Genomic DNA, 13,176 nt, shown 5'->3' on the forward strand with positions numbered 1-13,176 from the left:
TGACTTTCCATCTGTGTTCTCCATTTTCATTCTTCCTCAGATCCCCACCTACCAACCCCCATCCTTTGTAAACTTCTGGAAGAGTGAGCTGTTACAGGGTGCTACTGTCCCTTATACTGAGCTCCAGATATAGATTTCCTATATTTCTCTGTATGTATGTCTTTTTTTAATTTATGTATATATATATATATATATATATATATATGTATATATATGTGTGTGTGTATGTATGTGTATATATATATATATATATATATATATATATATATATATATATATATATACACACACACAAATATGTGTATGTATATATATATATGTATGTATATATATATATATATATATATATATATATATATCTATATATGTATATATATATATATATATGTATATATATATATATATATATATACATATACAGATATATACATATATACATACACACACACTGCGGTGGTGGTGCTGCGGTAGCATTTGTCGCCTCATAGCAAGACGTTGTTCCGTTCGATTCTCAGCTAGAGCGTCTTCTGTGTGGAGGCATACGTGAATGGGACATGCCTTTGTTGAAGGTTGTGCGTCAGGGCTGGTAACCCGGTATGTAAAAATCCACTACCAATCATTAGCGGACCGGAGTTCCAATGTGGCGAGCCCTAACCGGGAAAACTCTTTACACACACACACACACACACACACACACACACACACACACACACACACACACTAGATAATTCCTAATTTTAGCTTAACATGAGCTCTAGCAATGGCTGAGTCAGATCTGTGGGATCGGATCCAAACCCATCATATGACTAAGAATGAAAATGGACTACAGAGATGGAACATTATGGTGAATACATAATTTCTTTTTAATGTGGGTTTGCAGGACTAATGTACATTTTTTGGGGAATTAATTTGGAGTACTTTGCTGTGGTTACTGGGCTTTTTTGTGAAACAGAGTTCTTTATTACTGTGGCAATCATTTTTTCCACAATCTGGTATCTGAGTTGTATGTAGTCAATAAACTGGCTCAGTGTTGGTGCTGCCTGTGGATGAAAAATGACTGATCCTGCTGTTGTGATCAAGATCGACAGGTTTTAGTCTTTCTTTTTAAAATCTTTATACTGATATTTATTTAATGAGGTATGATTGTTTGCTTTGACTGGGTGATTCCAGGGGGAGACCAAAGATGGTAATCATACTGCTACTACTGACTCAGGCAGATGGGATCTTTGACTATTTTCTGGAGAAACCATGGGTGGTATTCATACTGCTACCACCAATTTAGGTAGCTAAGACCATAGTTAACATCACATATCATTTGAAGAACAGCACACTCAGGACTTAAGCACCTTATCTTGTGCTGCACCACAGTGTCAGTACTGAAAAAGGAATCCAGGTGGCTGGTGAGGGAATAGAACCCAGGGTATTCTGATCTTCCACCTTTTGAGCCACATATTCTGATTATTTAATATAATAGAATGCATAAGATGTATGACAGTGGTTGTGGGTTTTTGGCAGGGTTTAAATTTCTTCATCGCTGATAAATCATAACATGACACCTCTGGCTTTTATTTCTCAAATGCAACCTGCTGTACCATTGCTTAATTAGGAGCTCTTCTCTCATTTATATACAATAAATTTAGCCACAGATGTCCTTCTGCATCCCTGTTTGTTTATATTCTGCAGCATAGTAATTTTTCCTGTGATGTGTTCAATTTAAAACAGGTGTTTCACTATACAGGATTGATTACAACCAGTCTGAATGCGTCTTGTTTTCACCTGTTTATTCTGGTAAGAAAAATGTAGGAAATGTGAACAGCATATCTGAATAAGATGTTTTCCTCCTTTTTTGTCATAAGAAAAATGCATTTGTAAAGTCGATTCCTTTTTAAGGCTCCATGTCCCATGATGCTTTCTTGTAGCAGAATACAATTTTATTTTTATTTATTTATTTGCAGTTGGTTTACCAGGATAGTTCATTGGGCCAATAAGAACCCAATTTCAGTGGAGTCCTGGGGAGAAAATTCCAAAACAAAAGTTACAAAAAGATTACAGCAGTTTACAATTTCAATCATTTGTAGGTTAAAGACAAAGCTTTAAAACAGTGGTAACAAAAAGATTACAGCAGTTTACAAACTCCAGATAATGGTATCATTTGAATTTTCCACTAGCTTACCATAAGACCTGTTCACTCACTTAATAACAGAGTGTGATTTAATTGTTTGCTTCTTACAGTAGCTTTGTTTTTAGATTAGGTATATAGAGCAAATTGCCAACATTTTTCAGGTGTTGTAAAACTGTTAAAACAGGTGTACAGTTTCCTAACGGCAGGTGTATATTCTAAGATACATTCCCTCCCCCCCACTTCTGATTTGTCGGAGAGCTACTAAAAATTAGTGTATCTTTTTGGATTTTATTTCTTTTATTTACTTACTGATTTCTGAAGTTGAAGGTAGAATTTGCTCATAAAAATGTACACCTTCTGTGGATTTTGTGCTGGGATTGGAATGAAAACATGATCTCTATTACAAATTGCTTTTTTAATGGCAGATGTATTACAAGTTCAGTGTGTTTGGTAAGGGGTAAGGATTGAATAGGTTGTGTCTGATCATTATCTCTATTTACTGATAATCCTGTCTGAATTGTAGGAACATGGATTAAGGAATGGATAACTTACCCAAGTTCTTAATGCAAGACTAAATGCTTTCATTCAGTTGGGAAAATGCCCCTTTCTTTGATGTGCAAACACATAACTGTTGCAAGACCAAAAGATGGGAAGGTGAACAGGAACAGCAATGTGCCACATCTCATAGCATCCCTTAATGCAAGAGCCATTTAACGTGTCACTCTTTTGACAGGTGTTATACTGCTTTTTTCATTGTAATACGAGGAGTCCTGAATGGCATCCACAAACTGGAATTTTGTTTTTATTAAAAGGCACTTTACGCATTTAAAGGACATCACCTGATCCAGTAAAGCAACAGAATTATACTAGAGTTAGATTTTAGCAGAAATGTGTGTTTGCTCACTGCTGATTTGGTATTGGTGACGTCACATCGTAGTTATAAGTATTGTGCTGTATCATGAGAGTAATAAACAAGTGGAAAGTACTGGACTATTTTCTTTCCATACTTTTTAGATGAGCTTTCAAGATGCACTCTAAATCTTGATAAGAAACAATGACTCCTGGCCTGTGGTTTGGATAAGTGACCTGTTAACATTTTCTGCTGTCATGCTAACTAACTGCTATTTAGAGACTAGTCACCTGGGAATAGCTGGGATTAGTAGTAAGCTATCATTCAGTAGTGAGGTGATAAAACTCAAGCTGTAGGTGCTGAAGCTAATAAAGTAGTTTCATAAGTGTACTCTTCAGGCATTTTGGCACAAACACAAAAAATAACCAGTCCAGTTGCATGAATCCATTGTAGTAACTTTATTAATATAATACTAACACAGCATACCACAGTACTTTAGTTCCCTGTGTTTTTTGTACCAGTTGTAAATATCTGTCATTTATATTCTAAATTTTGAGAAAAAAAAAAAAACTGCTGAAAACTAATCCCTTTTGTTTCCATTTATTTGGGTCAGTTTTACTCCCCCCACCTCACCAGTAATTGTGAATACTGCACATCCTTTCACAAAAGCACAGACAGGTAACTGGTATTACTAAATTGTTCTTCTCTTTATTCTTGTTAGATTACTCAAAGGGCACTTTTGTTGGCTAGGTAAATATGTTTGAATAAAGAGAAATCTACAGCCATACATTCATATTTGCAATAACAAATAACAAAATGTGCTTTAGAAGTAGTTTGCATATGTCTGTTTTGGTGCATTTTCCTGACCCCCCCCCCCCATTCAGAGTTCTTTATTGCTTGTATGCATATCCTGTCAGACATATATGCATATATGCATGCATCCATAAACTAGGCATTCAGAATGAATATGACACTAGTACACATGGGCTAGAGTATGAATTTTTTTTTATTTTATTTTTTTGTTTTGTTTCTTTTTTTCCTTCTCATAGGATCACCTTGGGTAGAGTCAGATGCCTCTCCTTGATTTCTGGTTCTGCATACCCTTCCTGGCCTTCCTTGCCATACGCCAATAAGGGTAAGGGCCAGTGAAGAGTTTCCCAGGGCTGTGTCATGATTGGGAGTGTGTTGTTTAACTTTCTTTTCAGACTGCACGTGCCATAGTACATCACCTTGGGTGGGGCATACAGTAGGTGTGGTGCTCTATATAGACCACACTTCCACAAGAGGCTAATATTAGCAAACCACCGTACCCCACCCTCAGGAAACACTTCATAGTTATTTCATCAGCCTGTGCCATGGACGTTTAACTGCTTTGTGCTCCCCATGTACATGTGCCTTCTTCCTCCCTGCCTAGAACAGACATGCCCATCCTCCCATGCCAGTGCTTTCAGATGCTCACCTGCATCGTGGTTAGGGCTATATTTATCTCTGCCTTAACGCTGGATAAGTATGACATTTTTATGAAGTTGTTAGACTGTGTGTACTGATATGATCGGGTGGATCATGGGAATATTGTACTGCAAGGACTATTTGTTTATAATCTGCAAGAACCAAAGGCTGTACTGAGGTGATAAAGTAGCCCCTAAGGACTTTGAGATACAGGAAAGATGTCAGACAGGTAAAATTACAGCGACAATCTTTGGGATTTGTTTTGAAAAATTAGAACTGCCAAAGAAGACAGGTGGGGGACCATCAAGGCAGTGTTTCAGAGATATGACTTGATATTCTAGAATGTAGACAGAGAGTGATGGAGGAGAGTTGGAAGTCCTTTGGTGGTGATAAAAACTTGTTAGAAGGTACCTCTCAATGCACTTTGATGTTATAACAGGAGTGTTTGCATTGTTTTTGTATATGTATACCTTTCCTGATCAAGATTCAGGGTTATGCATGATCATTACCCCATTTTCATAAATGGATTTTAATCCTGCACACTAATTGAAATATTTCTTTCAGTATGTATTTGAAAATATATGGGACACTGTGGCGCTCTGAGCACAGGAAAGCCCTTATTGTGTTTTCAGAAGTGCACAACTACATCTGTTTTATGCAGTTTCCCACAAACGTTTTACATTGTAATTAATTGTGCTGCTGTTACTGGCCCTGTGATATGTACATAAAAAAGTAATTAATATTAAAATTTTAGTTAAAGTTATAGCAACAATATTCTGCACAGCTCAGAGATAAAATGTACCAGTTCCTTTATTTCTTACAACCACTCAGGTTTACTACCCTTGTTTCTTTAGTAAGTGTTTTAACTTGCTCTTTGATTTATAAAACTTCTTAATCTTTTTCCATATGTTTGATAGAAAGTGAGAAATCTAGAAAATATAATTATGCAGATGTTATATTTGAAGTATTTATGTACAACTCTTCAGTAGTTTATTTCCACTACAGTTTAACTGTTAAAAAAACATTTCTTTGCTCACAGACATTAGTGGGGATTTTGATCACCCTTGTAATGTTGACTGATGAGTAATCAAAATTAGTTACAAATCATACCAGACATTTATTAATACTACAGGATAAAGTCATAGTGACAGCAACAGCCATCCATTTTATTTAAGTATTCAGCATTAGCCAACTGACTGTTACTCCTCAATATTAAACTTATTGTGGATAATTTCTTATGTCTTTCTTTTATGTTTAGCTTGCCAAGGAGAGTGAACGTCTACAAGCAATGATGGCACACCTACACATGAGACCATCAGAACCAAAGCCCTTCAATCAGCCTGTAAGCAGCACCTCCAAACACCACAAATTCAACAGATTTCAGCTTTCCTCACTTATTTTTTACCCTCTTCTGTTTCCTAATACCTTTATGTTATTTTGATCTTTTCTTGTGAAATCAGCTTGCTTATAAAATTTCAAGGCTGTCTAACTTAATGGGTCACTCACTGGCCAACACTGTTTTGTTTAAGCCATGCATTCATCCTTTTGTACAGAAAGAGGTGCTCTGAATTGAAGTTAAAAACTGAGTCCTTTGTTTAGTTGCTTGGTGTTATCTGGTTTATTAACATGTTGCTTTTAGTGACACTTACTCTATAAGATTGTAGCACTAATACACAGGTCTGTCACTGAAGGCATTTGAGCAGATTTGTTATGACATGATTTTTTTTAGGTGCATCAGATTTGCACAGAAGCATTTAAAGTATTAGATAATCATTTCAGATTCTATCACAGGAATAGGTATATGCAGTGCAAGTAAAACAGATCAGAACTTGATCAAATGACTTATGCCATAGGTATCTCCATTTCTGTTGTTTTAGTACTTCTGTTCACCTGCTTTGTTTGAAGGAAAATAAGCCATAAGGTATTCCTGTTAGCAGAAATCAACGTTCTTCCTCCTTTCTATGGTTGAGATGGTCTGAAAGTTAAAAGTACATTTGAAATTGTTTAGTTTGTCTCAAAATTTATAAGCATCCCAGAAAAAAATGGAGGTTATTTTGGAGCTAGCATTACAGAGAACAATTTACAAAATGTCTTAACTGTTTGCTTTTGATTATCCTAAAACAGTGTACAGGCAAGAACTAATCTTTTAGAGCTGCTGAGAAGATTATTGTTCACTGACTAATACTGTAGGTCCCAGTGCTGGAAGTATATTCATCTAAAATCCACTCTCAGTAAATATGGAGTTTGCCCTGGTGTGCATCCTTCAAGTAGCATATCTATGTCTAGATCTCTGTCTCGCTCTCTGTCTGCATGTATATGCATGCACACGTAAATGTATATGTACAAGTCCCATTCACATTATAGACAGTTTAGAAGGTCAGGCGGCTAAATATCGAAACAAAATTATCGACCTTCAGAACATTAAGTGAAGAGAAATGCTTTTAACTGAGATCATTGTACAGTGGGGATCTTGGAATTTGCAGTTTCTTCCCTGTAGTTCAATTTCTAACTTAGTGTATTTAATTAGCAGGTGGGGTGAATGGGGCCCCTGCAAAAAATGAGTTTCTTAAGTTGGTTTTCAACATGCTTCATCAGGTCGATGATTTCAGATAGAAAGTTGGTTTTCAACCATATGAACTGTTGGTAATGTGAAACACACCCTGTATATGCTTACCAGGGGGTGTGGCGTGTCCCCCCACATGGGAGATACAGGGGACAAACCCATTCGCAAAAAAAGTGCTTTGTTTCATGTTTAGTGAAAGTGGATTTCAGCTTAACCCATTCATAGTACTGGGATTTGTGGTAACCATGTTGCTTAGCGTAATTGCTCTGAAGTCTGTCACTTAAAAGTTATGCATTTCATTTGTCAGGAAAAAGCGATATTTTGCATAAGTAGTTACCCCTTTCATGAAGTTCATGTTCTTTTTCTGTTTGCATATCCATTTCCACTTGCCGTCTGCTCTGTTTGTTTCTTGCTGTGTTGACTGCATCTGTGCTTTTTGAATGGTAAAAAGTCTTTGTCAGAACAAGACAGCAGTGTTTCTTTAGTCTGATAGTCGTGGCTACTTCATCTTCCCTATGCTGTTCCTGATGAAAGTGATCCATGCTAGCTTCCAGAAGTTATATTTTGAAATTATATCTCCAGTAAGTTTCACTTTCTCCGGAGATGTAAATTCTAGACTTTCTTGCCTATCCAGCACTTCTCCTTTATATTTCTTAAAACTTCTTAATGGCATTTCTCTAGACTTCCTGTAGTAACCTAATGGTCTCCAAAATTCCACACTGTACTCGAGGTGGGCTTACCAGGATACTATATTGTGTGAGCTTTACAATTTTACTTCTGGAAATGTTGTACCTTGGTGCTGTTTGCTGCTTGTACTGCCATAGTACAGTTCTTCGTGGTAAAGTCTTGGTGTGCTTGTCACTACCAATTCCCTTTTCCTTCTCTGTCTCCTTCTTTTCTACTGTTTCCAGATGGCACGTTGTGGCTCAAGAACATTACTGTACCTTTAGGAGGGCTTTATCTCAGCTGCCTCCTGCCTCCAAACTTGCCAACCTTTTCAAGACTTTACTAAAGCTGTTCTCTTCATCCTGTGTTGTTAAGCCATCATGAAAAAGATTTGTCTTGTTCTGTATCTCATCTGTTGTGTCTGACACAGATTGTTAACAGTTATTTATTTATTTTTTTTTTGGAATTTGATATGCAGGAGTTGGGGGATAGTGTTGTAATTTTCCTGTGATAGAACTGAAAACAAGCATACTTTTTGTTATTATTTATTACATGACTGGCATGTGTTCTCAGATTATTGGCATATGCTGGCAAGGAGCAATGAGATCTGCAATCAAGGTAACCTTTATGTTGGCCAGATGTGCAGATTTTGAAATGAAATATGTAAATTGATGTTTTGTGTATAAATTGTGTGTGTGTATGTATTTTTCCACATTGTGCAAAAATCTAAAACATCTTAATCTCATTCATTACATTTTACAGACTGTAAATTAATTACTTCTCTTCAGTTTTTAGAGAGGAAAATCATACAGCTAGTAGATTTTATTTAGTTAGTATTTATTTATTTAGTTAGCTAGTAGATTTAGAAGAAAAAAAACCTTGGTCTGTCTTTTATCTGTGTTGGAGCTTTTCTCCCCGGGCCTCTACTGAAAATGGACATATATCCAGTTAGACTAGCCCTTTCAACAAATGTAAAATAGTAAATAATAATAAAAAATTTTTTTGGTTATTTCCTGCTGGAAAAGTTCGATTTTAGGCTTTAAGGCTTCTGCATAAATAAGTGAATCTGCAAATAGCTCAGACAATGGTGCAATATTACCATTTCACCTTTCTTTTGCATTTGGTAAATAAACCAATTTTTGTTAACAAAGTAGCCTTTGATGCACCTTTAGCCATTCAGGAAGCTAGCATCATGGTCAAACTGAATGTAAAGAACAGATAAGGAATGTTGAAAGCATACTGCAAGTATAGCATGAAGGCAGAAAAACAGATGTCACCTGTTCTGGATGCACATGTAGAATCCATGACGACTTAACTACGCTTCACTGTGGTACTGTCCTAATGATTGGCTTTTCATTAAGGACTTTACATCACATTTTGTTCAACCACAGTTAATTCAATTGTGCAAGCTGGTGGCACACTTTTGATGAATTTTCTACTTCTTTCCGGCTGTAGTTAAATGAGGGATTCTGGCCTTACCCCAACCCCACCCCCACATCAGGGAACGGGATGGGGCACAAATATTTTTTTTCTGAATTACAATTTTTCTGTATCAATAAATGAGTAAACAGTAATTAATTGCAGAGACTGTTAAACCCAGTGAAACCATCCATCCTTTTGATGAGAAGTTAAACTGCGGTCTGAGTTTGTCGTGGCTTAGGTGGATGTAAAAGATCCTGTGCCACTCATTGAAGAGAGTAGGGGAAGTTCCCTCATGCTATGGGTATAATTTCCAGTAGTCAGTATGAATACCATCTCTGTTCCCCTGGAAAACAGACCCTTTGCTTAGTGGGACTAACCCAGTCAACAAAGTGTAAGTAATAAATAATAAGTAAATAATCCTGGACAGCAGCAGCAGGGGAAGGAGAAATTTGTCTTCATAAGATCCCAGAGAAAATGAAATCCTTTTCTGACATTCTGCAAATCAGATATTTTATTTGCTAGCTAATTTTGGCCTGCAAAATACACCATGCTGCACTACAGTAACCATTCACAGTGAGAGAGAATTCCTATTTGTTTATAGGTTCATAGGTAAGTACTAGGCTAGCTGCTGCTGTGGACCATTTTAAGGCTAGTCAGTTTTCCTTTTTGTGTTCAAAATAACCTAATTTGGTTATAAATTGGCCTTACCCACCTGATGGTCAGTAATTATATATTACCCCAATGAGAATAACTGGGATCATACCATAGATAATTAGGGGGGATCTATGCATGGGATAAAGGATTTAGGAGTTGCATCTGTCCATGAGTAGTACAGGGGACAGTCCTGGGGTATATTTTCTGATTCCCATCCATAGATGTAAGTTGTGCTTGAATATAGACAGGGATGAACTTTGTTTTATGTAGATGGAGAGTCTGTTCCAGAGCAGTGGTATCTTCTGTGAGATGTACCTGTCCCTCCAAACCATTCTGCTGATGTTTCAGAAGAGGTTTAGCTCCACAGAATGAGCATTTCTGATGCCATTTGATTTGGACAATGTTTTTTATGCCAGGCACAGGTCATGTCTTAGAAGAATGTAGGATACCGAGTGTATTCACAGGGTTTTGAGTTGATCTATGTAGGACATGCTTAGGCCTTGTATCTTTTTAGTAAGGTATCCAGTTGTTGCATGTGTCTGGACAGATGCTTACCTAAGGGGGAATTATGTTCAATGACTGGCCTAATCTGAGTAAAGCAGGACAAACATCCCTAGATATAGACACGATGTTCTTCGTGTGTCACTGTTGCAGATTTCACACTTGGGTTATCTGCCTGCAGTTAGCCCTCAGTCGACCCGAATACCAGAGTCTTGGGATTTCCGGGTCGGATGCTGTCACTTCCTCCATGACATCAGGTCGTCACGGGTATAAAACATGCAGCCGACGCCATTACATCAGCTTTTCTTGCCAAGCGGAGCCCGAAGCAGAAGCAGGTCGCAAGTGCCAGTCAGCCGCCTCCTGAAATTTTCGTTTTTCGAGTTTCAGACCTGAAGTCTTCTAAAAGATAAGTACCTCATTGGGGATCCTTTTTTCTTGCTCTAACCAGTGTCAGAAAAAATTAATAACTGTCTTGCCTGTGGAAAGCAAATACCTCACAGAGATTTTCATTCTTACTGCGTCGCCTGTTTAGGCCCAGACCACGACGTTCCTCGCTGTCGGTTTTGTGCCGTTTAACATCTGAACTATTCATCATCGGGCTATCTTTGTCGCTAAATTCTTTTGCTGCTGTTCTCCGTATTCTGAAATGACTTTGATAAGCCATCTGACTACTGATCTTCCAAAAAAGCATAAGGATAAAGACAGAGACAGAGTGCATAGGTCCAAAACTGCCGACGACGCTTCCGCTAAGCTAGTCACCAGTCTGCCGTTACTCAATGAGGTGCTTTTGCAGTTCCTGATACCTGCTTCTACAGATTTGTAAGCCTCTACTGAGACCCATTCGGAGTCCAGTATGCTGAGAGATGCTTCTTCGACTATGGAACCTGCCGATGTCTCTACCTTGGATGGGTCCAGAGCTGCTGTGCAGGTACTGGCTTCTGAGGGTGTATTCAGGCCTTTCGATGTTCATATTAAACTGACTACTTCATTTCAAACCAAAAATGCCGAATTTCTCAGGCCCAGCATTTGCACTATGCCTAGGAAACCGACCAAAGCACATTCTCAGGCCCCCATGCCACATAAACAAATGCTTAGAATGGCTGAAGACCTTATTACCTTAATTAGGGGAAGCCAGCCTTCCCCCTCCAAAAGACTGAGAATGGATTTTCCTTCTGATTCTTCAGATCATGAGTCCAATGACTCTGATCCTTCTGATTACCAGGACATGTCTTTATCTACCTATGAGGATTCTGATGCAGAGGATTCCATTCTCTCTGCTTCCCCACTAGAGGATTTTTCTTTCGGTGAAACCCTGCATACTCTGAGAGCATTTCCGCTGGGAGTGCCAGGACTACCCACAGTCCAAAGAGAGACTTAGGGAATTTTTAAACTTGCCTCAGCACAGGCCTCTAGCTATCCCTCCTGTTCTGGAAATTGTAGATGATGTCTTCATGGAATCCAGTTTTGCCCTGATACTTTGCCACCAGCTCCCAGGAAACCTGACAGGTACTACAGAGTACCCGACTCTCTCAAATTCCTATTTAAGAATCCTACTGCAAATCCAGAGACCATTTCCCAGGGACCTAAAGGTATTAAGGCTACTACAGCCAAAAGTCCTACCCCTTCCGACAGGGATTCTAGGGCTTTAGACAGATGGAGGTAAAAAGGTATATATCTCTGCTACTCTTGCCCTGATGAAGAGTAGCAGAGGTATATACCTTCTTACCCCATCTGTCTAAAGCCCTAGAATCCCTGTCCGAAGGGGTAGGGATACTAGGGCTTTAGACAGAGTTATATCTCTATATACCCTCGGACTAACCCATCATTTATGCCCAAGATGGTATCTAGTGTGGCTTTAAACCAATCCATTCATTTGCCAACATTTTTCCCTAATCCTCAGAATAAAGGGGAAAGGATCCTGCACTCCCTGGATGTGCTCAGGCAGCTTAGGTTCTACCTGGACAGGACTAAACCTTTCAGAAAATCTGACCAGCTACTAGTCAGCTTTGCTACCGGGGCAGAGAGCAAGGCCATTTCAAAGCAAACCATTTCTAAATGGATAGCACACTGCATCCATTTCTGCTACAAACACCTTGGGAAATCTACCCCTCAGGGGATCAGAACTCATTCCACTAGGGCTACCTCAACCTCTACAACATTTCTCAGGGGAGTCCCTACCAGTGACATCCTGGAAGCTGCAACCTGGAGTTCTGTACACACCTTCACCAAGCATTATCACGTAACTATCTTTTCTAAATCCAGAGCTGGATTTGCCACAGCAGTCTTACAAGGCCTGCTAGCCAGCCCTAATGCTTCTTGACTGCCTTCACCCTTCCTCAGCTTTGGGAATCAACCCAAGTGTGATGACTGCAACAGTGAAACACGAAGAACATAGTACAGTTGTGTACACTTACCATAAATGTAGATGTTCATAGGTAGGTACTAGGCTATCAGCCCTGGGGCCTATACAAGCCCAGCCAAAAAGGTACCGTGGCTTTTGCCACCCAAGAAAATTATTTTCCTGTGCCACTGTCGAGCAGAGCCACAGGGTGTATTTCCTATTTCACATCCAGTCATCAAGATTTTTCTTGAAGAGTGCTAATGAGGAACTTTGTTTGATATAGATAGGTAGTTTATTCCAGAGTATGGGAAGTCTCTGGGACAGGAGTCTATCCCTCCGGCATGTTCTGTTTATTGTGGTGACAAGGGTTAGGTCCCTAGAGCGTGTAGCTTGGAGGGATTGGGATTTCTTTAAGTGGAGCATGTCCAACAGCTCTGGGTTTGACATTGAGTGTATTCACTGTTGTAGTCCTGGTTACCCTCCCTCCAGCCCCCTGACTTCTCTATACTTTCTACCTATCCTTTTTTAGCCATATCTTATAATAGTGGTATTTACTTTTTACTGGGGGTGTTCCACACCATGTAATTGCTTCCTATTTCAGGGGCTCC

The 13,176-nt window shown here is 38.7% G+C and overlaps 1 protein-coding gene across 3 annotated transcripts in view; it reads left to right on the forward strand.

Annotated features, from left to right (window-relative positions):
• Positions 1-13,176, forward strand: part of LOC122806392 (forkhead box protein P4-like) — a 1,692,547-nt gene that overhangs the window by 1,373,564 nt on the left and 305,807 nt on the right. For all 3 annotated transcript variants that reach the window (XM_044076752.1, XM_044076754.1, XM_044076753.1), the window contains exon 10: positions 5,680-5,763. In XM_044076752.1, the coding sequence (XP_043932687.1) occupies positions 5,680-5,763 (84 nt within the window). The remainder of the gene's footprint in view (positions 1-5,679; positions 5,764-13,176) is intronic.

This window comes from Protopterus annectens, chromosome 7.part0 (assembly GCF_019279795.1).
Source record: "Protopterus annectens isolate FY-2018-M chromosome 7.part0, PAN1.0, whole genome shotgun sequence".
In the NCBI taxonomy this organism is placed as follows: Eukaryota; Metazoa; Chordata; order Ceratodontiformes; family Protopteridae; genus Protopterus; species Protopterus annectens.